Raw genomic sequence first — 27,978 nt, forward strand, 5'->3', positions numbered from 1 at the left:
AGCGTCTAATTCTTCTGTTGCTGCTAAACTTCTTGCAGCTAATGCTAAAACAGGGTGAGCGCTATGCTGGTTTAGATGAGGAAACTGTTGACCGCCTTAACGAGCAAATCCCCTACTTCAGTGATAAGCAGAATTGGAAACTTCAGAGAATCTTTAAGTCTTGAATAATTGCTCCATGGAGTTCTTGCTACGTCAGGTTCGTCAGTCTCGAGCTTTCGACGACTTCCTACCTCGTCATCTCAGGAGGTAAGATTTCAGTAGGCCATTGGGCATTTTTGTTGGTCGATTAATGTCGTGGAGATGTCACAACGCCCGCGCATTCGAAGCTGAAAGACAATAGACAAATCAATTGAGTCTTCCACCATCTAACGAGATCAGCATCGCTACCAGAGTTGTTCAGTCAAAGACATCGGAATAATCGCCGGTAGCATGTGGAAGTTTCATGACTTCGTGACGCCGCCATGAAATAAATTAGCCAACTAAAGTACCTAACGACCTACAGAAACCTAATCACCTGACGATAACGTCGGAGCTCGAGACTGACAAATCTAGCGCGGCAAGAGCTCCGTGCATTTATTCAAGATAGCCACCTCGAGAAACTACGACCTCCTCATAGTCCAGATATCTGTTCTCGAGAATCAAAATGAATGAAACGTATCGGAGAACCCAGAACTTTAAGGAGTACAGCCTAACTGATAGGGCCGCTGAACACTTCAGCCACGCAGCCATCAGTTTTCGGTGTCTAGCATGCCTTGTCAATTTTGTGAGACGTTTATTTTTAAAGAAAATAAACATTTTTTTCCTTGTTGAACAGAGGCTAAATTAAAAATTACACAACATTTTTCTATAATATTGCATACCCTTGTGGTTTTATAACAATTCTTGAAAATTGATGAAAATTTTCAGTGAAATTGTATGATAATGCATGATCCAAAATTTTCTTTTAATGCATAACCAATGGAACTTAATATTTGTAAGTGTGTGCTCAGAACTGCCCTACAACAGGCGGCTAGAAACAAAAACTTTGATGTAACTATGTTAATGGCGGTTGAGCTCTGTGACAGTGGACTGAATTACTCTGAGAAACACAGGAACAGGTAACTTTTGTACAACTTTATTTATGCCAAGACGAGTATCGAGCTTTCGCCCGTTTTCATTTGGTGTGTATCTTTGTCTAGCAGCAGCAGCAGCAGCAGCAGCAGCAGCAGCAGCAGCGCTAGAAGGATTGTGTTGAAGTTATAAACATGCTACGCCGACTGAGGATTGGTGGAAGCCCGAAACGCGTCTTGGCATAAAAAAATACAAAAGTGGATGGTTGGTGTATATCTTCGAGTAATAAACGCAGAAATATGCATCCGAAAACAGTACTTTCACGAGAACCAACAACTCGTTCTGGAGTCGAGTGCTGTCGACTTGAGGCGGTCAGCAATGTAAAACTGGAGGTCTTTTACTCCGATGTGGCGTTAGAGTACTCTACGTCGGACCTCAGGAAACAGAACACGTTGGAATTGAGAAATTCCCCGCGTTCTTGAATTGTCTAATACAGAAATACGGTCGTTTGTTGCAATAGGTAATGCAGCAAGACACGATTGCTGTGACGATATTAATGAAGTAAAGGGTATACTCACATATTCCCTGACGTTCTTGGTGCGGACGGCTTTGTAGGATGCATAGGCCGGGTACAGCGTTCCGAAGACGAGTCTGAGGACAGAATAAAGGAGCCGCATGTCAGACAAGTGCAGACTGGAGAGCGCTGGCCGGCGCTGGACCTGGAGGCGGCTGGACCCCTGCCAGGGAGGGGCGGCCGCCAATCAGCGCCTGCACAGCCCAGCTCAGCTCACGTGCAACACTGCTCACTACCCTTAACTCCTCAGCAACTAGGCTCCAGATATTTTGCAAGGTCGTGCCAACATGCAATAGTATACTACTACTACTACTACTACTACTACTACTACTAAAGTACTAACAACAGTAGTAGTAGTAGTAGTAGTAGTAGTACAGTTAGAAAGAGGACGATTCAGAAATTTTCTATACAGGGTGAATAGCCTAAAACTTGCACCGCAGGTATTGCTGAAATGGAAAGTGCTATTGAAGTGCGTTTTCCACAGAATGGATTGGTAGTCGGAGGCTAGTACTGTTAGCCAGTAAAGTCATAGCCAGTGCGGCTGATCCCGGCGGAGGTTCGAGTCCTCCCTCGGGCATGGGTGTGTGTGTTTGTCCTTAGGATAATCTAGGTTAAGTAGTGTGTAAGCTTAGGGACTGATGACCTTAGCAGTTAAGTCCCATAAGATTCCACACATATTTGAACTTTTTTTTGTTGGCCAGTAAAAAGAGTAATAATATTTAGAAAGTGTATTTTCTATGTAAACACAAACCTTTTGAAATGGAACAATGCCTATTGATACTAAACAATTAAAAATAGTGTAAAGTAGAATGCAGTGGTGGTTGTTACAGGATTCTAGTACGAGTCGTTTGCGAGATCTTATTTTGAAAAGTTTCCACACCGACAACACTCGCTTCTGCCATTAAAAATGCGTATGCGTAATTATTAGGTGCGGTATCCGCCCCGATAGCTCAGTGGTCAGAGCGACGGACTTTCATGCCAAGGGGCCCCGAGTTCGATTCCCGGCTGGGTCGGAGATTTTCTCCGCTCATGTCATCATCATCATCATCATCATCATCATCATCATCATCATCATCATCATCATCTCATTCCCATCGACACCTAAGTCGCCGAAGTGGCGTTAACTCAAAAGACTTGCACAAGGCGACAGGTCTACCTGAGGAGAGGGCCCGAGCCACACGACATTTCCAGTACACTGGGACTTGCTAGTCAGTGTATGACAGCCCAAGCAGCAGGTCGTGAGAAGACTATGGCATTTAGCAATGCAGAAAAAACCGACATGCTTTGGGTGTATGGAGAAGTATGAAGAATGCAGTTTATTCTTGTACGGCGTACGCGGCAGGACATCCCAACAAACGTTAACAATCCCGGCAATTATTTATTCTCTTCAGCCAGTTACGAGAAAGTGGTAGTCTAACACCCAGATAACGTAACGGAAGGAAGCAAGTGACGACGGAAGAAGCAGACTTTAATATTCTTGCTGCTGTTACAGTTTATCCGCACGTTAGCTCCCGCGCAATTGCACGAGGAAGTCATGCGGGTCAGGCAAGTGTTCTACGTATTCTCAATCGACATCGGTTCCATCCCTATCGCATCTCTCTGCATCAGGGGCAGCACGGAAACGGTTATGCACATTAAGATAGGATACTACAGAGATACCTTTTATATTTTTCAATGATGAAGCCACGTTTACCAAACAAGGCCAGGTAAACCGCCGAAACAAGCACTATTGGCCTGTTGACAATCGCCGTTGGCTTCAGGTGGAACGTCGGCGTCCATGGAGTGTAAAGGTGTGCTGTAGGATTGTGAACCATCAGCTCATAGGGCCATGTTTCATAGATGGAACACTGCACGTGCATAATTATTGCACCCTCCTAACAGACCATCTTCCGCGGATGCTTGAAGCCGTTCCTCTGCAGACTAGGAGGAACCTTTGGCACCAACATGATGGCTATCCGGCCCATAGTGCACGAAGTACTACAACATTTCTTCAGCAGTTTTCCCAAATCGTTGGATTGGCCTCAAAGGACATGTCCCTTGGCCAGCCCGTTCCCCGGATTTGACGCTTGTAGACTTTTTTTCTGTATGGGATGCTGAAAGACGCTGTCTACAAGGACTTACCAACTAAACCTGATATTGAACAACATATTATTGCAACCTGCTCGGACATCTCCACTGGAATGCTAGCACGCTTGCAGCAGTTGTTCCATACAAGACTGGAAGCGTGTATTGGCGCTGCCGGTGGTCATTTTTAACACAACCTGTGATGGTCAGTTGTCTCGTTAGTGGTTAGAATCCGCATAACTTGTGTATGCACTTGTATTTTGAGAAGTTCCCACACTAACACTTGTTGAATCCCTGTAGTAGCATACTCTGAAGAACAACACGATATCAATTAAAAGACTAACTAGAATTCTGCAACAAATACCACTGCTATTCTAATTTACCCTACTTTTCGTTCGTTGATGTCAAAGGCATTTTCTATTTAAAAATGGTATGTTTGCACAAAAAATGCACTTTCTATGCATTATTACCTTCTCTTGATTAACTGACAACACGAGCCCCTGACTACCAATCATTCTATGAAAACCGCAAACCAATAGTTTCCATTTTCGCAATATTTGCGGTGCAAGTTTTAAGTGATTCATCCTGAATACAGGGCGATTCAACTAAGCTGTTCATATCAAATATTGCTGGAATCATTTAAGTGATCGTAATTCTGTTCTAACGCAGATGAATTGTGAGAAAGTCCTCACTCAATGACATAGTTACTTTTCATAGCTACATTAATTACAGACACATCTGTATCAACATTTGCAAATATTACCACAGCATTTTCTGCAGGTAGTGTCATAGTCCTGGAAGAGTAATTTAACGAAGTTTCATTCTTTAAAATCCGATTAATATGAAGCCCATTCAAAAAGAATGGAGCCGGAGGCTGTAAAGTAGAAACCGCTGACACGATCGTCATGTCATTGGCTACGGAACAAGGCGCAGCCCCCATAAGAGCGCTGAGGTCCCGAACATGGCGCTAGAGAAACGCGCGCGCAAACACCCACGTTACGACAGAGCACTCACAAGGAGACTAAAAGGCAACAAGATTTTTTAATTTTTTATGTTTATGTCACGTGAAGTTTAGAACTGAAGTATTAGTGTCTCAAAGCAGTTCGATGCAACCCTCCACAATTCGAGAGAATCGATTTGAAGTTTCCCGAGTTCTTAAGTAGTCTAAACTACGATCGATTTTTCGGCTGGCGCTGTAGCTCTGTGGTAGAGAACGTGCCTAACATGTGAGTGGTCAGTGTTCAATTCCTAGCCAACGCAAATTTTAAGCAGAGGGGCATGTTCCATGTGGATTTCCGTGAAGCGGTAAACGTAAAAAAGACTGAAAAAAATCGGTAACACTCTAGACTGGTAATGGATAATCTCTGGTTCGAGTCTCGTGTCGCTCTTGTTTTCGTCTTTTGTTTAGTTCGAATACCTGCGTCACTTAACCATAAAATCCATTAAATATATGATTATTAGCACATATCTAATTGTAACATCTATGAAAAATGCACATTTTTCTAATTACATTTCACACAAAAAAATTCAATTTTCATTTCAAACAGATTTTTAATTACTAGTATCCATTTTTTACAACAATTGCTAATAAAGATCACTGAAATTTTAAAAAAAACAATTTTTTTAATCTTTATGTATTTCTACCATCACGAAAATTCTCTTGGAACGGGCACCTTTCTTTGAAAATTTATCATTGTGGGGAGTTCAACCCAGACTGCCCATAAGACGGGCAAGCACTTTACCGCATAGTCACGCTCCTTGTCGTTAAATAGACATTGCTATAGGGCATCTGACGACTTTAAACTCAGTTTTCTCGGGAGTTGCATCGAAGTGCTTTCGGGATTAATATTTCAGTTCTGAACTTCATGTACCACACTAAAAGTTTGAAAACTCCGATTTCCGTTGATATCCTTGTCAGTCGTGCTGAAAACAATGAAATAGATGGTTCAATAGAAGAACGAATGGGATTATTGCTTTGCGGAAGCACAGAGGAAAGGCACAAATGTACTCCGAGCACTGTATAGCCGTAGCAACGGCCCAGTCGTGGCACAAGCGCCCAGGAAAGGATGTTGCCAATGATGCACGGACGGGAACAACATACCACATTACCGATGCCATTGTCCAGCAGGTGGATGCCCTCATTATTTAAGACTCTTGAGTTACCGTAGCATCCACTGTCACAGAGACTGGACTGAGCACCGGAAGTGTTATCATTAAGGACAGACTGAACTTTAGCAAAATGTGTTGTCTAATGTGTGCCTCACTGGCTTCAGCCAATAACGGAGGCGTGTCGAATACTATTAGATCTTTAACATATAAAGCGCCAGGCCACGGATGGTGTGGGGGTGGGAGTGGGGGGTATGAGTTCCTGTCACGGGTGGCTGCTGGAAACGAGACATGGTGTTATCCCTTCGAATCCGAGGCAAAACGACAAGGTCTCCAGTGGAAGCATGCAGGGTTGCCGCCACACGAGAAATCTAAAGCCATCCACACAAGTGCGGAAGAAGTTATTGCGCACTTTCTTTTCTGACCAATAGGGACCCCTTTTTGTCGACTTCTTGCACCGCTGCAGCTCACCCGAACAGCAATAACTGTTATGGAGCTCTAACTAACATTCGAATGGGATATCCAGTCACCCTGTCTCCCTGTGATTTCCTCAGTTCTGGTGAAATAGGACACAACGCAGTCCCAGAAATTTTCCAAGAGCCAATCACCGCCTTGTGTCGCAGAGAAACAAGTTCCTCAATAGTGCTGGGTAGTAACTTTGAAATAAAGGTACAAATTTTTGTTTATAGGCCTGTGACTTTTTTTTAATAATACCTATCATACTTTCCGAATAATTACTATATCTAGAACTTAGGATTTAACTGTTTTCAACATGAAACCGACTGCGGTTTACACGGAAGTTCGTAGTTTCTTACCCAAGTAAAGAACTGCTATATGTCATGATTATGAAGTAAAAAGCATTGCACAGCTGCGATACCGATATAACAGGAGCAAAGAGGTAATGTGGGTTTCATTCTGCACGTGTCGTTCACGTGTATTATACAAATCAAGAAAACCATATAATGTTACTTCTTAACGGAGAATGCAGAAGGAACACTAAGAGAACAGTCCAGTTGTACGTATATCAACAGACTGTGTCCATACTTTTCCCCTTTCTCCTCCTCCTCGGCTCTGGCATATATGAAAGCAAAATTGTTACCGTAATTAATTAAGGAATGATCCTGGGATGCTATGTTCTTTGCCTTCCAGTTGGCGTGTCAGTCCAATCACGCGGAGAGAAGTGTGATTAGTATCAGTTTCAAATTAATATTTTTTACACTGTTCACCTTTTGTAAGTATATACTCTCAAGCTGCGTCAATATAGAGTGCTCTAGCAGCCAGAAGTGACAATTCCGTATAACAGCAGCAACTGCTGCACAAGACAGTAGCAGATTTAACGCTCGAAATAAATAAATCCTAAGTTGTAGTTTCGGAGAGTTTATAACATTTACAACTCTGATTACGAAGAATGAAACGCCATTGAATTTCCCCCTTTTAGAACTACAATATTAGCAGTTTAACTTCGCCTTTCAAATGAAAGTATAGCAATGTCAACAGGTCTGAATTTTGCTATCAAAACTGACGAGACGACGTGCAGTGAGGACTTTCTCACAATGCATGTGGGTGTTAACAATGACACATTAAACGATTCTGAAAACACACACACACACACACACACACACACACACACACACACACACACACACACACACACAGACAGACACACACACAGACAGACACACACACACAGACAGACACACACACAGACAGACACACACACAGACAGACACACACACACAGACACACACACACACAGACACACACACACACACAGACAGACACACACACAGACAGACACACACACACAGACACACACACACAGACAGACACACACACACAGACACACACACACAGACAGACACACACACACAGACACACACACACAGACAGACACACACACACACACAGACACACACACACACACAGACACACACACACACACAGACACACAGACACACAGACACACACAGACACACAGACACACAGACACACACAGACACACAGACACACACAGACACACAGACACACACAGACACAGACACACAGACACAGACACACAGACACAGACACACAGACACAGACACACAGACACAGACACACAGACACAGACACACAGACACAGACACACAGACACAGACACACAGACACAGACACACAGACACAGACACACAGACACAGACACAGACACAGACACACAGACACAGACACAGACACAGACACACAGACACAGACACACAGACACAGACACACAGACACAGACACACACAGACACAGACACACACAGACACACACAGACACACACACACACAGACACAGACACACACAGACACACACACACACAGACACAGACACACAGACACAGACACACACAGACACAGACACACAGACACACAGACACACAGACACACAGACACACAGACACACACACACACACACACACACACACACACACACACACAGACACACACACAGACACACACAGACACACACAGACACACACAGACACACACAGACACACTAGCGCGCGCACAGCAGCTATTATTCAGTCATTGGCCACTTTACTCACCACAGAACCTGAGGGGCAATTAATAAAAATTGGCAATAGGTATTTTGTTAGTGAGTATAACGTGAATATTTACCTGTAACTACTACTACTACTACTACTACTACTGTATCAATATCTAGTGTGTAGACGTTTCGTCTTCAGCAATGAGTTACTGTGAGTTTTTCAGATTTTTTTCATAGTTCCTAAATACCCGTGCACAAATGAGTTTATGGATTTCTTCAATACAAGAGAAAGTTATTACATGCAAAATGACTCATCGAAAATAGGTTACGTGGGGACAAAAGATAATCAGATCTTCGAGGCTACCAACTTCGACGATTAATACCCCATCAGAGATAAGTGAAATCGCTTCAGAGCCTTTGAAACAAAATAAACTTTTTCTGGCCTATCACCATACAGCAAAGATGCAGAGTCGCAGATAGGCACAAGAACTTGTTTCAGTTGCCTGAGACTGCAGTCTGTGTGTGTGTGTGTGTGTGTGTGTGTGTGTGTGTGTGTGTGTGTGTGGGTGGGTGGGTGCGCGCGCGAGTGGCAACTTTCCTTTACATTATATTGTTACATTCCACCCCGGATTTTCCATTGTTCGATTTTTCTGGCCTCGTAATTTATGTCCAGAACGTCAGGAAAACTGTAACAACTGTTTACTTGTGGTGTTCGTCAGACACAAACTGCTTTACGGTGTCATTTGTCAAACAGGTGGTTGCATATCACCTTGCGAAGCTGCCAAAATGTACATGTCGCGCAGTCTGAAAAGACACTGAGTGACTGGTTCCGTGATTTTCGCTGAAACTGAAATTTTGCTTTTAGATAGAAAAAGTGTGACGAAAGCTATACTTCATTCTCTATATTGTGAAATTTGCCGCAGGTAACATTTGAATCTTTTTTCCACGAACTTCAACATAGCTAGGCAGCCACATGAGGATCGCTGACTACGACCAGCAGGTATGTCTACCGAAGAAATTACTGAAGAAGTCCACAAGATTGCCGCTCATCTTCGGACATGTCATAGGTGTGTCTATGGATGCGGCAATTAATATTTTACATCAGTTAGCGAACAAAGAAATGTTAGCTCTACGGTATCGCCTGGTTGGTGAATGTGGACGACACATTGAAGCTGTACCTGCAGCAATTCAGGTCACATCCGAAGCAATTTTGCATTAAGTTCTCACTGATAACACACAGATTCGAACTAAGAACGAATTAAAACCATGAATTTCTACAGCTGTTTTAAAAATTATAAACTGTTTCCTTGCATTGGTAGTAAGGCATTATAGTGACTACTAAATTGTCAAATATACATAGTAATTGACTTCAAGCGTTTGAGACATCCTTTGAGATGCAACTGAAAGTAATTTAAAAATGGACCAGAAACTAATGCGATTTTTCGGTTTTTCACTGCTCATGTCCTGGACAAAATAGCTCTAGGGCGAAAGGGTGGGACCTCCCTCCACCCAGCAGTGGATCTGTGAGAACCACGTTGTACGCCAAGATGATGATCAGCTGTCATCTCTTAGGTTTTCTCGAGGCGATTTAATAGTGGGTTCCCGGATATACAGCTAGGCTGTTTCGATTTTCTGCACAACAGTTTACAGTGTCTGGAGTACAAGCAAAGAGTACGTACCCGCAGAACCTGGCACACACGTTAATATTGTGTTCTCTCATTTGTTCTACGCAAAAAGAGAAGTCTGCAACTTAGACCAGCAGTGAATGTGTACATATGTCGCCTTCACCCACCGAAAATACTCCGCCCCAGGACGCAACTAGTCAAATACGACGCAGTAGTGCATATCCAACACATGAAAGAAATGGCTAGCTAAATGACAAAAGTCTTGTCAAACAAAACCACTTTAATTTCTTACACTAACTAGATTAGTGTTAAGAAATTGGTGAAATGGTGAGTCTTTGGCGGCACCATTAACAAACAGTATGGCTATGTTTATTACACCCTGGAACAAGCGGTAACTTCAATGTTTATTTCAACCATTCGTCTCCCAAATATCCCTATAAGTCCATTTGCTGTTCACTTGAATGTCCAGTTTCAGTACCAGGTCAAGTGCCTAAACTAAATCTCCACTCTGGAGCCCACAGTAATAAAAGCCTGTTCAAAGAGAATCAAAAAGAAAACAGAACTAAAATGAAAAATCTTAGAATTCTTAAGAAATGTTCTATGACAATGGTTTAAAAATACTCATAGTTATATACAGGCACGACGTCAAATGTTCAGGAGCAATTCATCTTTTATTTTAAAAAAGTCAGACGGCAATGACGAATCTGTAAACATATATTTACACTATGTACTTCGCAAACACACTGAAGCGCCAAAGAAACTGTTACAGGCATGCGTATTCAAATACAGAGATATGCAAACAGGCAGAATACGGCGCTGCGGTCGGCAACGCCTATATAAGTGTCTGCCGCAGTTGTTAGATCGATTACTGCTGCTACAATGGCAGGTTATCAAGATTTAAGAGAGTTTGAACGTGGTGTTACAGTCAGCGCAGGAGCGATGGGGCACACCATCTCCCAGATAGCAATGAAGTGGGGATTTTTCCCGTAGACCTTTTCACGAGTATACCGTGAATGAGAAATCCGGTAAATCATCAAATATCCGACATCGCTGTGGCCGGAAAAAAATCAGAACGGAACCAACGACAACTCAAGAGGATCATTTAACGTTACAGAAGCGCAACTCTTCAGAAAATTGCTGCACATTTCAATGCTTGGGCGTCAGCAAGTGTCAGCGTTCCACCCACACAACGAAACATCATCGATATGGACTTTCGGAGCCGAAGACCCACTCATGCACCTTTGATGACTGCACGACACAAAGCTTTACGCCTCGCCTGGGCCCGTCAACATCGACATTGGACTGTTGATGACTGGAAACATGATGTCTGGTCGGAAAAGTCTAGTTTCGAAATGTGTCGAGCAAATGGACGTGTACGGGTATGGAGACAATTTCATGAATCCATGGACCCTACGTGGGGGCTGTTCAAGCTGGTGGAGGTTCTGTAATGGTGTGGAGCGTGTGCAGTTGGAGTAATAAGTAATACCTGATACGTCTAGTTATAACTTTGATATGTGACACGTACGTAAGCATCCTGTCTGATCACCTGCATCTGTTCTTATCCATTGCCCATTCCAGGAGGAGCATGCGACATGCCCCACGTCCAGAAATGCCACATAGTGGCTCCAGAAACACTCTTCTCAGTGTAAACACTTCCGCCTCTCACCAAAATCCCCAGACATATCTGGAATGCCTTGCAACGTGCTGTTCAGATGTCTCCATCCTCTCGTACTCTTACGGATGTATGGATAGCCCTGCGGGATTCATGGTGTCACTTCCCTCCAGCACTACTTCAGACATTAGTCGAGCCCATGCCAAAACGTGTTGCGGCACTTCTGCGTGCTCGCGGGGGTCCTACACGATATTGGGCAGGTGTACCAGTTTCTTTAGCTCTGCAGTGTATATGGATCGAGGCATCCGAAAAAATGTACATATACCTACATTTTTTCAGAGTCTAGATGTAAACGTAAATGGTGACGCCGTCTGCGTAGAAGACAGTGATGCGGACGTCTACCTTCACCTTCTGCGACATTGTCAACGTTCCTGCAGCACACACGACATAGGTGCGCACTATTAGAACGGAAGCTAGCGTACACCGTTAGCCGACTGCCGACCAGACACCGCAAACGGACTTCCGGTTTAAACGTGTGTCGCCACAGCTGCATGTTAATCATTACTGAACCGGTAAACTACCTCACCGTTTGAATGTTCCGCAGAACTTTCACAACAAGGGTGAAAAACTTTTTGATGATGCCAATAAAATATGAGTAGTGTTTATAAACAATAAAATTTTCTAGAACAACGTTGTGAAACGACAAGAGAGTCAAACATACGAACGTTGTTGGAGGTTAACAAAAGGCGACCATGAATCGTTTCGTGTGTATTTCGCAGGGTGGAGATTCGCCTGCACGTACCAAATGATAAAAATTACACTGTTGTGACAATATCAGCGCTCTGTTCAACGTTGCATGCCTAAATCACCACGATAATGTAATTGGGAAAAATTCGACGTGGTGTGAAAGTCTTCAACTACTCAGACAGTTAATGGGCGGAGTATGTGAGGTTAATTTGGCTCAGTCCTCAACACAGAACTTTTGTTCCAAGTTTGAACTGTCGCGAGATTGCACTAAGTGATTTAAGGAATGTGATAATTCATAAAGTATGTGATACTGTATCAGTAAGAACGTTATGCAAATCTCTCACAAAATCTTCCTAGGAAGCTTCCTAGATTGATGTACATATGATAGAAACTTTCACTTTCGCAAATCGTCAGAGATCTCTGTCAACTGATAGAAATTTGAACTAGTCTCGGTCGAAAACTTCAAGTGGAAAACCCAGTGGGGTTATCATAAATTAATAGAATTACATACGACATGAGAATCACCTTGCAGACAATATAATAACGAAAGAACAAAACGTTTGGATATTTACACGCTCTCATCAAATACGGCGCAGTGGTCGTTATCTAATCTTAATTGTCACAAATGCCTTGTACGTTTCGTGCTCTCTAGTCTGTAGAAATTGTAAGTTTGTCGAACAATGAAGTCATGATGTGACAAAGTCTGCTTTGTGGTAGTATTTTATTTCGCGGGACTAGTTTCGGGTGTTGCCCATCATTAAGGGCATCTGTATTACATAAGGCAGACATCTCTTACAACTTACAGCCTATATTTTAGTATTTTATGAATATAACAGACAAGTCGAATTACAAAGAATTGAAAAATCATATGTGCATAAAGCACTACGATATACACTGTAAGAGTACTTGTAAGAGGTGTGTGTCTTGTGTAATACAGATACCGCTAATGACGGGCAACATCCGAAACTAGACCGGCGAAATAAAACTCTACCACAATGCACCTTTTTCATACATTTAGTAAATAACATGACAAATTTACAATTTTTACAAACGTATAGAAATTTGTGCTGAGTGAGAAAGCAAAAACGAGGACAATTTAACTGTAGCGTTCCGCAAGTAAAGAAACTCCTGTTAGATGCCTCTCCTAAACAGCAGGCTTCAAATCAACAATTTTGTCCTTGTTCCGGGATGGTACAACACTTTATTCCGTGAAACGACAAGGGTTCAGTTCCTGAACTATAAGCGAAGGCGTAGCCCTGCGAAGTGAAGATGTTGCCAATTGCACTGAACTTGCAGTCGGAATATCTTCTTGGCAACATGGAGCAAGAATCAGAAGATGAACCTACAAACTGAATCTGTAGGCGCAAGCAATACTTGCAGTGATTCGATGGAACACATGGAGCTAACAACTATAAGGCGGCAGGTTCGCAAGGACGCACTCTAGTGACACACATTCCCTTGCCTTGGGTGGGGTTTCTACTGCGCTCGCATCAACATACTTTTCAGCCATACTTCCTCTATTACAGTGCCAGAGATACAATAAGGCGATAGATAACACATGGAGCATTACGGACATAAAACAGCTCAGAATTAACGGCCGGATATTACACTTTCCACCGAGAACAATAGCAAAAGCCCAACAATGAACTAACTTTGCTAACACATTTTAAGCAACCAACTCTTATTCATTGCAAGATGATGTAGTAACTGGCTTGTTGGCAATGCGACGCCCTGTAACGTGGGTCCTAGACAACTGAATAGTTGTGATGATTAAGGCAACAATTCAGTTCTTTCTGTGCTAAGTTGTTAGTCGACACAAAGTCACTCCAATGAAAAATACGATAGCCATCACCATCTGTCACGATCTTTTAGCGTGTCTCTGCGACAAAAACATTTTTGGAACACAACCAAAGACAGATATGACACTTTCTGCAGGACCTGACCATTTTGCAGTACAATGCTCAAGTACGTACAGTGATTTGTTTGACTGATGGGGCTGCTAAGTGATACCACCTACTGCACTCCTCTGACTTAATCCCTCGTGAACAACTCGATTCCTAAACTGAAAAACACTTCACGGCATTCGATTCAAAACTGCTACAAATTCTTCGGACAATAGACCGCGCTGCGCGAACTGTCAACACAACTGGCACAGCTAAGACTATCCTACGACTCCCACATAACTGGCAATGGGTTACACAAAATGTTGGTGACTACTTTGAAGGGCAGTAAAACTTTGAAACACGTATCTATCTTGTACGAACTGTAAATAAATAGTTGGCACTATTCAACTTCCAATCCTCGTATTTTGGAAGTGATGTCTGTAATGCACTCATTGGAATTTTGCAGGTAACAGTGATCAAATACAAGGATAGGAAGGTTACCTACACTTTTTACAGGAACTAGATTACAGTGTAAAACTGTAAGGAGATGAAAGTGAAGCTGAGACGGGAGCGAGACAGGCTTGTAGCCATTTATCCCAGTGAAACAAATCTGTACACTAAGCTAGCAGCTAGAAGAAACCAAGCTGAAATTTCCAAAGACAAATGCAGTTCAGGAGGAAGAAGAAATAAAATTGAGGTTTGTCAACGATATTTTAATTCTGTCACAGCCCGCAAAGAATTTGGAAGTGCGACTGAATGGAGTGGTTGGAGTCGAACTTCAAGGGTAATAGCATGTAGTCTAACAGTAAGGTAGGTAGGTTGTTTGGTTGGTTATAGGTTTTAAGGGAGGGGAACAAAGTGCGAGGTAATCGGTCCGATCGGATTAGGGAAGGCAATTTTCAAAGGAACCACACCGGCATTTGCCTGAAGCGATTTAAGGAAATCACGGAAAACCTAAATCAGGACGGCCGGACGCGGGTTTGAACCGTCGTCCTCCCGAATGCGAGTACAGTGTGTTAACTACTGGGCCACCTCACTCGGTTAACAATAACGCTACACTAAGGAAATTATCAAATATGACATTGAAAGTAGATGGCAGCACTAGGAAGGTTGGCGTGATCAAAAGTGATGCCTGCTATTTTTTGTGGAAACTCTAAGCTCTTTAGAGAAAACGCTGTTAACATTCTACACCTTTATTCATCAGGAATGCATATTTGCAGTCCTCCCCCCTTGAGGGTTCCAAATTGTAACTTGTAACATGGCGGTGTGTGACTTAACTACGTCGGTGTGAGAGAAACAGAGTGTTGTAATCTAATTTCGAATTCTACTAGCTCGTCCACACACGGAGCACCCTATCCTTTAGCCTGACAATGGCGGACCACACACGAGCGCTGCGACACCTGCAACAATCCGATGCCTTGGATTCACTGGCATCGATCATCCTTCAGAATCCCGACTTCGCCCTACCCAATTTTCATCTGTTCCCAAACCTTAAAGAACACCGATAATGATGAAGCGGTGCAAGCAGAGGTGATGTGCCTCCGTCAACCAAGTCAAACATACTACAGTGACAGTATCAACAAACTTGCCTCTCGATGGGAGAAATGTGGTGTTCGCCAGGGTGACTTGAGAAATAAAGGTGTGGACATGAACAATAAGGACGTTGAGTGTTAATAAAGTTCGTTTTATTTAAAATGATGTAAGAATTTTCACTTTAATTCGAAGGCATAACTTTTCAGTACGCCTTCGTAATTTGCAGAGTGACATTAGCAAGAAAAGCTTTCCTGCAAGACGGAAATACGTTTACGTCTTATATAGACTGAAAAACTGGAACATTTGTCTTGAGTGTAACAAAATGTGAGCGATGAACAGAAAACACAAGAGGATAACGAAAGCTTATGAAATGCTGAAAACTGGAAGAGTAGGTTGACTAACCAATGAAGAGGTACTGCATCAAACGGTGAAGGAGAAACCTTTATGACACAACCAGAGTAAAAGACGCAATTTAACACATCCTGGCACAAGAAAGTAGTTAATTGCATAATTGAGCGAAGTGTGGGAGGAAGGGTTGGGTTAAAATTGTAGAGGGGCACCAAGACTTGGCTACAGGAGGCAGGCTCAAGTGGATATAGGTTGCAGTTGGTACGCAGACATGGAAATACTTGCGCGATATAAGACTAGCGCGTGCAGAGCTCTAGTAGCATTCCAGCTGCTGACTACTATAAATAACAAGTTAATGGGTTCATTGCGTGGTACATAAGCAACGCGGACAGGAATCTTTGAAGTATGTCACGTATGTGATTCGCAGAAGCTTACGATGGGGTCAGTTGGGAGGAGACGGTTAGGGGGACGGGGGAGGAGGGCAGCACGGGCGATAGTGGATCCCGGCAGCGGCTGCGGCGCCAGAAGGCCGTGTGCGTGTGCCCAGGGGGCGACCCCCGCAGCTATTTTGAAAGGCGGGGCGTGGTGCGTGGCGGCGGCGCTGCCAGCTGCTGGTCCCTGGACGCACGCGGAGGCTGGCCGGCAGTCGCGATACGAGACACAATAGGCGCGGCACTCACGGCGGACGGCACTTTCGCAGCGCGGCTCGCGGCGGAACTGATCCCACAGGGGCGCGGCCGCGGACGCCTTGCCAACGGCAGAAATACACCATCCCCCCCCTACCACCCGAGTGCAACGCGTGCTATTGGCACCCGTCGCTAGCCTGATGTTATGACAGCACGCCTTGTGCGTTTCTTCTCCAGAAATCTGCCTCCCTGGATACATCACACCCATCGCATGCTACAAGTACGCCGCTTCGAAATATTTCCGTTCACTCAATATATTTTTAAGATTCCATCACGAGCAAATCACGTTTTCCCTCTCCACCTCACATGTTTGGTGATGTTACCCCATCGCCTTAGGTGTCCCTTTCTTTTGCTTTAATATACCTGAACGCTGGTTGAGAATACACAAAAACTGGGTATTGTATTCATATTAACGAAACATATGCCTTAATGAATTTAATTGTGATGCACTTCGTAAAATGATTTTGTAACTAACATTCAGTTACATTTCTTCGCAAGCACTCGGATAGATCTACACGAACGATATCAGTATATGAGTGGTAACAGGAGTAAGACGAATTAAAAATATAGTCAAAATAGCGCTGACACCAAAGCTTTCATTTTAGACCTAAGTTTTCATTCCATACTAAGAACAACACTTTCTAAACTATCATTGTTTGCAGAACGCATGTGAATGAAGTGGGCTATTGAGGCAATGTTTTTGCTGAAAGACTTGTGAATATGATGAGCACACCTATTTATTCACGTTCCACTCACCGTTATGTTTTGCAGTACAATAGAAAGAAACCCACTGATGATGGTGTATCATCGAAACATATGGGTAAAGAAGGAAATAAGTTTTAATGCCATGAGGAATTCTCAACATATAGTTTTCGTTCGAGCAAACAACGACGCAAAAAGAATGCTTTCCTAAGAAAATCAAGATGAATATTTCGGTTCACCTAACAATTTCATTAGTTTCAACAGTGCGGCGCAGTAATTCTGAAAGTTTTGCTCAGAGTGATCCGACAGCTGCTTTCAATAAAGTAACAGCACATTACATCGTATTACACATACAAATAGCAATGAATTTTTGATGCCCATGTGATTACCGAAGTCGTCGTGAAATTTGCAGTTCCACTAGATTAACCTATCCGATGGGTCGTCTTCCATACTTTCGCAACTTCGCAAGCATTTTGGAATCCACCGACATTTTCAGTACTGTATGTTCCGAAGCTCGTGTTTCACTAATGGGTAATAATAGTACAAAATCCAATTTTTAGGTTTGTATCTCACGTTCCGCTTTTAGAATTTTACGCATTCAGCAAAACAGAGCAGCCATCTTCTACTAACACTTCTTTCACAGATGCCGTATGTTTCACTGAACCTTCAGTTTGTTCCGTTCGTAATGAAATACTTTACCTTTAAACAGTTTCTTGGTCTTCCTTGAGACTTCATTTCAATGGAGAGGTAATATTTTTCTTGGTCCTCAACGCTTTTTCGTATTAAGTTGTCTTCCGTTCAGCAAGACCAGGTCAATAAGTGTGCCTGGTATTCATACTGCAGCATTTCTCGAATTCCTACTTATTGTTCAGTGATTTTCAATTAGCATCCAATAAAATCACCTCTGCACAACTGATAAAAACATGCCGAAAACCATGTCTGACAATAACATTGCAGATGCCGCTTTGTAATTTAAACACTAAGACAGTTGTACCTACGAATGCATTAAAAATTTTCATCGTAGTGATTCACATTTTCTTACTAAATCAACGTTCTTGTGTTTTTTTCTATGTACATTATAAACTAAACTTTAATTATCGTATTGCGTCATTTGTAAATTCTGTAACATTTCTACTTCGCTCGTCCGCGCCACGGTATAATTCAGCAGTGGTTACCCAGTAGGTCATGTTTGTACACTTCAAAGTGAATCGTACTTTGCCTCCACTTTTCTCGCTCAGGGTTTCCCATTAGTCTCAGCGTCGATCGTGTGTAATCACGTATGTGCGCTTGCATTAGACGGCACGTATCGTCACGGTATACTGACACCCCTTCTAGCAGCGGCGAGCTGAGCACAGGGATGAACTTCTCTTCAACGAGTAAACTGACAAATGTTGAGGTTCGCCGATGACATCGTAATTCTGTCAGAGACAGCAAAGGATGTGGAAGAGCAGTTGAACGGAATGGATAGTGTCTTGAAAGGAGGATATAAGATGAACATCAACAAAAGCAAAACAAGGATAATGGAATGTAGTCGAATTAAGTCGGGTGATGCTGAGGGAATTAGATTAGGAAATGAGACACTTAAAGTAGTAAAGGAGTTTGGCTATTTGGGGAGCAAAGTAACTGATGATGGTCAACGTAGAGAGGATATAAAATGTAGACTGGCAATGGCAAGGAAAGTGTTTCTGAAGAAGAGAAATTTGTTAACATCGAGTATAGATTTAAGTGTCAGGAAGCCATTTCTGAAAGTATTTGTATGGAGTGTAGCCATGTATGGAAGTGAAACATGGACGATAAATAGTTTGGACAAGAAGAGAATAGAAGCTTTCGAAATGTGGTGCTACAGAAGAATGCTGAAGATTAGATGGGTAGATCACATAACTAATGAGGAAGTATTGAATAGGATTGGAGAGAAGAGGAGTTTATGGCACAACTTGACCAGAAGAAGGGATCAGTTGGTATGACATGTTCTGAGGCATCAAGGAATCACCAATTTAGTATTGGAGGGCAGCGTAGAGGGAAAAAATCGTAGAGGGAGACCAAGAGATGACTACACTATGCAGATTCAGAAGGATGTGGCTTGCAGTGGGTACTGGGGGATGAAGCAGCTTGCACAGGATAGAGTAGGATGCAGAGCTGCATCAAACCAGTCTCAGGACTGAAGACCATAACAACAATCTCCAGCAATAAGTTGTTGAATAACAACAGACTTTTGTAAAAATTATAGGCTTTTTTTACAGGATTGTGAACTGTAACATATATTCAAGTTTAACTTTGCTCTGAGCATCATTTAGCTGTTTTATCATCATCTTTATCAGGATTATGAACTCGTAACTGCAACAGTTGGACAATTACACGGTGACAATTATTGAACTATGTGAAAGAAAACAAATTAGTTACAAACTATGGCGTGATCATACTTTATTCAGCCTATAAACGTCACTACAAATATTCGGATTTAGGTTATGATGTTCGGTATTCCTGCCATCATAAGCGATTGTGTGGCGCACACTAATAGCGAAATTCTGCGTGACCCGCTGAAATGTAGAAACATCGATGCTGTCTATGACCTCATGACCGGCTATTTTCAGCTTAGCAATGGTTTAGGGGTTATTGCTGTTCACCTTTGTCTGTAATATAGCCCAACAAAAAGGAATCGCATGTGTTCAGATCCTAAGAATATGGCGGCCAACCGAGGCCCCAAAGCAAGAACACGGTCCTTAGAGTGTTCTTCCAGGACATCGAACACATTCTTGTTTCGATGGGGTCGAGCTGCTCCTTGCGTCAACCACATCTTGACGAAATCAGGGTCCATCTGGATAATGAGGATGAAATCGTCTTCCAGAAGGACTATCACACTGATTATTCCGTGACTGGACATTGCACACCAGTCAGCTATTGAGGGTGACGAGACTCCTTGACCGCGAAATGCGGATACTCGGTCCCCCAAATGCGCAAATTTTTCTTATTGACGAACCCATCAAAATGAAAGTAGGCTTCGTTGATAATTCAAACCATACACTGCATACTAATTCTCGTCGTGCCTTGAGGCCAACCGTGCAGTTTGAACGCAAACCGTTCAGGATTTATGACGATTTCATTTCATATATCTCAATAACTGCCATCCTGTAGTATTTGTTTAATACTGAACCAGTAGAACGTATGATATTATTATTATTATTATTACTTCCCTATCTCAGACGTTATGTCTGGTCAGAAGTAGAAAGTGACGCGGACCTTGATCAAGCGGGACTTCCTTTTAACTGTACGGTATATGTTATATTCCATTTAGGAACTTTCGGGTAATTGAACATGTATCACTAATTACGGATTTCTGTAGTTGTATGTATAAGTTTGGATGTAGCTGTATTGCATTGATGTACTGGTTGATATTGTGTGGTATGACTCCTGTAGTTGATAGTATAATTTGTATGTCAACTTTATCCTGATGCCACGTATCCTTGACTTCCTCAGCCAGTTGGATGTATTTTCAATTTTTTCTCCTGTTTTCTTCTGTATATTTGTCGTATTGGGTATGGATATTTCGATTAGTTGTGTTAATGTCTTCTTTTTATTCGTGAATATGATGTCAGGTTTGTTATGTGGTGGTGTTTTATCTGTTATAATGGTTCTGTCCCAGTATAATTTGTACTCATCATTCTCCAGTACATTTTGTGGTGCATACTTTTACGTGGGAACGTGTTGCTTTGTAAGTTTATGTTGTAAGGCAAGCTGTTGATGTATTATTTTTGCTACATTGTCATGTCTTCTGGGGTATTCTGTATTTGCTAGTATTGTACATCCGCTTGTGATGTGATCTACTGTTTCTATTTGTTGTTTGCAAAGTCTGCAGTTATCTGTTGTGGTATTGGGATCTTTAATAATAGGCTTGCTGTAATATCTGGTGTTTATTGTTTGATCCTGTATTGAAATCATGAATCCTTCCGTCTCACTGTATATATTGCCTTTTCTTAGCAATGTGTTGGATGCGTCTTGATCGGTGTGTGATTGTGTTGGATGATACGGGTGCTTGCAATGTAGTGTTTTCTTTTTCCAATTTACTTTCTTCGTATCTGTTGATGGTATGTGATCTAAAGGGTTGTAGAAGTGGTTATGAAATTGCAATGGTGTAGCCGATGTATTTATATGAGTGTTTGCTTTGTGTATTTTGCTAGTTTCTGCTCGTTCTAGAAAGAATCATCTTAAATTGTCTACCTGTCCATAATGTAGGTTTTATATGTCGATAAATCCCCTTCCCCGTCCTTTCTGCTTAATGTGAATCTTTCTGTTTCTGAATGTATGTGATGTATTCTATATTTTTGGCATTGTGATCGTGTAAGTGTATTGACTGCTTCTAGGTCTGTGTTACTGCATTTCACTGCTCCAAATGAGAGGTCAATATTGGTATAGCATTAGTATTTATAGCTTTTGTCTTGTTTCTTGCTGTCAATTCTGTTTTCAGTATTTTTGTTAGTCTTTGTCTATATTTTTCTTTTAGTTCTTCTTTAATATTTGTATTATCTATTCCTATTTTTGTCTGTATCCTAGATATTTATAGGCATCTGTTTTTTCCATCGCTTCTATGCAGTCGCTGTGGTTATCCAATATGTAATCTTGTTTAGTGTGTTTTCCCTTGATTATGCTATTTTTCTTACATTTGTCTGTTCCAAAAGCCATATTTATATCATTGCTAAATACTTCTGTTATCTTTAGTAATTGGTTGAGTTGTTGGTTTGTTGCTGCCAGTAGTTTTAGATCATCCATGTATAGCAAATGTGTGATTTTGTGTGGGTATGTTCCAGTAATATTATATCCATAATTTGTATTATTTAGCATGTTGGATAGCGGGTTCAGAGCAAGGCAGAACCAGAAAGAACTTAATGAGTCTCCTTGGTATATTCCACGCTTAATCTAGCTGTGATGTGATATTATTTGAATTTGTTTGGATACTAAGTGTGGTCTTCCAATTTTTCATTACTAAGTTTAGCAACTGTATTAATTTAGGATCTACTTTGTATATTTCCAATATCTGTAATTTCATTGAGTGGGGTACACTATCAAAAGCTTTTTGGTTATCAATGTATGCATAGTGCAACGATCTTTGTTTACTTTTAGCTTGATATGTCACCTCTGTATCTATTATCAGTTGCTCTTAACATCCTCGTGCTCCTTTGCAACAGCCTTTTTGTTCTTCATTTATAATTTTGTTGTGTGTTGTATGTGTCATTAATTTCTGTGTAATGACTTAAGTTAATATTTGGATATTGTTGGTAGGCATGTTATGCGGCGATATTTAGCTGGGTTTGCTGTGTCTGCTTGACCATTAGGTTTCAAATAAGTTATTCCTTGTGTAAGTGTATCAGGGACTCTGTGTGGGTCTGCAATGTAATTGTTAAATAATTTAGTTAGATGTGAATGTGTTGAGGTGAATTTGCTATTTTATCTTTTCCAGGGGCTTTTCAATTGTGCGTAGAATTAATTGCTCGTGTGACTTCATGTTGCAAAATTATCACTTCAGGCATTTGTGGTATCATCTTGTATGTGTGTGTTTCTGCTTGTATCCACCGTACATGTTTATTATGTTGTACCTGGTTTGACCATATGTTACTCCAAAATTGTTCCATGTCTTATGTTTGGTGGATTGTCTATTTTAATGTGTGTGTTATCTATTGTCTGGTAAAATTTCTTTTGGTTTGTGTTGAATGTTTGATTTTGTTTCCTTCTATTTTCACTTTTTTTGTATCTTCTAAGTCGTTTGGCCAATGCTTGTAATTTCTGCTTCTTTTCATCTAATTCCTCCCCCCATGAACCATGGACCTTGCCGTTGGTGAGGACACTTGTGTGCCTCAACGATACAGATAGCCGTACTCTAGGTGCAACCACAACGGACGGGTATCTGTTGAGAGGCCAGACAAACGTGTGGCTCCTGAAGAGGGGCAGCAGCCTTTTCAGTAGTTGCAGGGGCAACAGTCTGGATGATTGACTGATCTGGCCTTGCAACATTAACCAAAATGGCCTTGCTGTTCTGGTACTGCAAACGGCTGAAAGAAAGGGGAAACAACAGCCGTAATTTTTCCCGAGGACATGCAGCTTTACTGTATGATTAAATGATGATGGCGTCCTCTTGGGTAAAATATTCCGGAGGTAAAATAGTCCCCCATTCGGATCTCCGGGCGGGGACTACTCAGGAGGATGTCGTTATCAGGAGAAAGAAAACTGGCATTCTACGGATCGGAGCGTGGAATGTCATTTCCCTTAAACGGGCAGGTTGGTTAGAAAATTTAAAAAGGGAAATGGATAGGTTAAAGTTAGATATAGTGGGCATTAGCGAAATTCGGTGGCAGGAGGAACAAGACTTCTGGTCAGGTGACTACTGGGTTATAAAAACAAAATCAAATAGGGGTAATGCAGGAGTAGGTTTAATAATGAATAAAAAAAATAGGAAAGTGGGTAAACTACTACAAACAGCATAGCGAACGCATTATTGTGGCCAAGATAGATACGAAGCCGATGCCTACTACAGTAGTACAAGTTTATATGCCAACTAGCTCTGCAGATGATGAAGAAATTGATGAAATGTATGATGAGATAAAAGAAATTATTCAGGTAGTGAAGGGAGACGAAAATTTAATAGTCATGGGTGACTAGAATTCGTCAGTAGGAAAAGGGAGAGAAGGAAACATAGTAGGTGATTATGGATTGGGGCTAAGAAATGAAAGAGGAAGCCGCCTGGTAGAATTTTGCACAGAGCACAACTTAATCATAGCTAATACTTGGTTTAAGAATCATGAAAGAAGGTTGTATACGTGGAAGAATCCTGGAGATACTAAAAGGTATCAGATTATATAATGGTAAGACAGAGATTTAGGAACTAGGTTTTAAACTATAGGACATTTCTAGAGGCAGATGTGGACTCTGACCACTATCTATTGGTTATGAACTGTAGATTAAAACTGAAGAAATTGCAAAAAGGTAGGAATTTAAGGAGATGGGACCTGGATAAACTGACTAAACCAGAGGTTGTACAGAGTTTCAAGGAGAGCATAAGGGAACAATTGACAGAAATGAGGGAAAGAAGTACAGTAGAAGAAGAGTGGGTAGCTCTGAGGGATGAAGTAGTGAAGGCAACAGAGGATAAAGTAGGTAAAAAGACGAGGGCTGCTAGAAATCCTTGGGTAACAGAAGAAATATTGAATTTAATTGATGAAAGGAGAAAATATAAAAATGAAGTAAATGAAGTAGTCAAAAAGGAATAGAAACATCTCAAAAATGAGATCGATAGGAAGTGCAAAATGGCTAAGCAGGGATGGCTAGAGGACAAATTTAAGGATGTAGAGGCTTACCTCACTAGGGGTAAGGTAGATACTGCCTACAGGAAAATTAAAGAGACGTTTGGAGAAAACAGAACCACTTGCATGAATATCAAGAGCTTATGTGAACCCAGTTCTAAGTAAAGAGGAGAAAGCAGAAAGGTGGAAGGAGTATATAGAGGGTCTATACAAGGGCGGTGTATTTGAGGACAATATTATGGAAATGGAAGAGGATGTAGATGAAGATGAAATGGGAGATATGATATTGCGTGACGAGTTTGACGCAGCACTGAAAGACCTAAGTCGAAAGAAGGCCCCGGGAATAGACAACATTCCATTAGAACTACTGACGGCCTTGAGAAAGCCAGTCCTGACAAAACTCTACCATCTGGTGAGCAAGATGTACGAGACAGGCGAAATACCCTTATACTTCAAGAAGAATATAATAATTCCAATCCCAATGAAAGCAGTTGTTGACAGATGTGAAAATTACCGAACAATCAATTTAGTAAGTCACGGCTGCAAAATACTAACGCGGATTCTTTACAGACGAATAGAAAAACTAGTAGAAGCCAACCTCGGGGAAGATCAGTTTGGTTTCCGTAGAAATACTGGAACACGTGAGGCAATACTGACCCTCCGACTTATGGTGGAAGGTAGATTAAAGAAAGGCAAACCTACGTTTCTAGTATTTGTAGACTTGGCGAAAGCTTTTGGCAATGTTGACTGGAATACTCTTTGAAATTCTGAAGGTGGCAGGGGTGAAATACAAGGAGCTAAAGGCCATTTACAATTTGTACAGAAACCAGATGGCAGTCATAAGAGTCGAGGGTCATGAAAGGGAAGCAGTGTTTCTGAAGGGAGTGAGACAGGGTTGTAGCCTCTCCCCGATGTTATTCAATCTGTATATTGAGCAAGCAGTAAAGGAAACTAAAGAAAAATTTGGAGTAGGTATTAAAATCCAGGGAGAAGAAATAAAAACTTTTGAGGTTCGCCGATGACATTGTGATTCTGTCAGAGACGGCAAAGGATTTGGAAGAGCAGTTGAACGGAATGGACAGTGTCTTGAGAGTAGGATATAAGACGAACATCAACAAAAGCAAAACGAGGATAATGGAATGTCGTCGAATTAAATTGGGTGATGCTGAGGGAATTAGATTAGGAAATGAGACACTTAAAGTAGTAAAGGAGTTTTGCTATTTGCGGAGCAAAATAACTTATGGTCGAAGTAGAGAGGATATAAAATGTAGACTAGCAACGGCAAGGAAATCGTTTCTGAAGAGAAATTTGTTAACATCGAGTATAGATTCAAGTGTCAGGAAGTCGTTTCTGAAAGTATGTGTGTGGAGCGTAGCCATGTATGGAAGTGAAACATGGACAATAACTAGTTTGGACAAGAAGCGAATAGAAGCTTTCGAAATGTGGTGCTACAGAATAATGCTGAAGATCAGATGGGTAGATCACATAACTAATGAGGAGGTATTGAAGAGGATTGGGGAGAAAAGTTTGTGGTACAACTTGACTAGAAGAAGGGATCGGTTGGTAGGACATGTCCTGAGGCATCAAGGGATCACAAATTTAGCATTGGTGGGCAGCGTGGAGGGTAAAAATAGTAGAGGGAGACCAAGAGATTAATACACTAAGCAGATTCAGAAGGATGTAGGTTGCTGTAGGTACTGGGAGATGAAGGAGCTTGCACAGGACTGAAGACCAGAACAACAATTCATCTAATTGCTCTATCGCTTCTTGTTGTGAGATTTTACCTGACCTTTTTTCGTTTTTTGTCTGACATTTCATTTCTTATCAATTGTGTTAGCTGTCCGATGTCTTTTCTCAGTTTTTCTATTCTGATCTGTAGCCTGTGAGTCCATTACTGTATTTTCTTGTTCTGTTTGCACATTATTTTGCTCCAGTATTTGAAGTACTAGTTGTTTGATGTTTTCTAATTCTCAGTGGCGTATCCTGTTATTTTTTATTATTACACGGGTCTGATCAGCTAGTCGTTGTTCTGCTAAAAATTTTAAGTCTGGGTATCTGGTAATAAATGTTGTGTATACTTGTGATATGTATCCAATTGTGTTGGTTCCTAGGTTTGTTGCTTGGTAATAACAGAACATGAGGTGTCTTAACTTCATCTGATCATCTCATCCTCTGTCTGTTTTCCTTCTAGAGTGGTTGCAGGAAGCATATCTTGCAATACACCTCTATTTGGATTTAAATCTTTTCCGTGTGGCTAGCAGTGTCCTTACCATTGTGGACGGGCATAGTGTTCAAGCGTCGTCCCCGACCATGACAGCGCTTGTTCGAGGCTTCATTAGTTCTGTCCTGAACCAACTAATCACACTAAAATGGGGGTTAGCCCTATTAGTGGTTTGTTCTTTTCGTCGCCTTTTACGACTGGCAGAACATACCGGAGGCCTATTATTTTCCCGGGCCTCCAGGGGTAATTGTAATTATTATTATATTATATTATTATTATTATTATCATTATTATTATTATTAATACAAGCATCTGCTTTAATTTAACTTCGGTGTTCACAACAGAGAATTTTTATTTAATATCTCTGAGGTTTAATCGACGTGTTTCGTAAAAGACGCCTATACAATAGGTTTTGCAGTTAGAGCTAATTTAATATCTAAAAACTTTTTTAAAATCATTTTACACTGATAAGATTTTGCGTTCTGGATGTTTGCATTGTCTTCAGTTTGTCCTATTTCAGTGTTGAACCAGCGCTGCCTTACTGAATTTTAATAGTGCTGTTTTAATTGCCCAGTTAAGTAAAATGATTACATAATCCACTGTTCAACATTACGACTTTTAGGTTTGCCGGTGACATTGTAATTCTGTCAGATACAGCAAAGAACTTGGAAGATCAGTTGAACGGAATGGACAGTCTCTTCAAAGGACGATACTAGATTAACATCAACAAAAGTGAAATGAGGATAATGGAATGTAGTCGAATTAAATCGAGTGATGCTGAAGAAATTAGATTAGGAAATGAGACGCTTAAAGCAGAAGATGAGTTTTGCTATTTGGGGAGCAAAATAACTGATGGTTGCAGTAGAGAGGATATAAAATGTAGACTGGCAATGGCAAGGAAAGCGTTTCTGAAGAAGAGAAATTTGTTAACATCGAGTATAGATTTAAGTGTCAGGAAGTCGTTTCTGAAAGTATTTGTATGGAGTGTAGCCATGTATGGAAGTGAAACATGGACGATAATAGTTTAGAC

The 27,978-nt window shown here is 41.5% G+C and overlaps 1 protein-coding gene across 12 annotated transcripts in view; it reads right to left on the reverse strand.

The window, feature by feature from the left end:
• LOC126278045 (receptor expression-enhancing protein 1) overlaps window positions 1–27,978 on the reverse strand; it is a 628,988-nt gene that overhangs the window by 155,556 nt on the left and 445,454 nt on the right. For 5 of the 12 annotated variants that reach the window (XM_049977819.1, XM_049977820.1, XM_049977813.1 and 2 more), the window contains exon 3: window positions 1,629–1,701. In XM_049977819.1, the coding sequence (XP_049833776.1) occupies window positions 1,629–1,701 (73 nt within the window). Of the gene's footprint in view, window positions 1–1,628; window positions 1,702–11,868; window positions 14,592–27,978 lie in introns of those variants that run through there. The other 7 variants (XM_049977811.1, XM_049977810.1, XM_049977815.1 and 4 more) reach the window with 7 other exon arrangements.

Source organism: Schistocerca gregaria, chromosome 6, assembly GCF_023897955.1.
Source record: "Schistocerca gregaria isolate iqSchGreg1 chromosome 6, iqSchGreg1.2, whole genome shotgun sequence".
Lineage (NCBI taxonomy): Eukaryota > Metazoa > Arthropoda > Insecta > Orthoptera > Acrididae > Schistocerca > Schistocerca gregaria.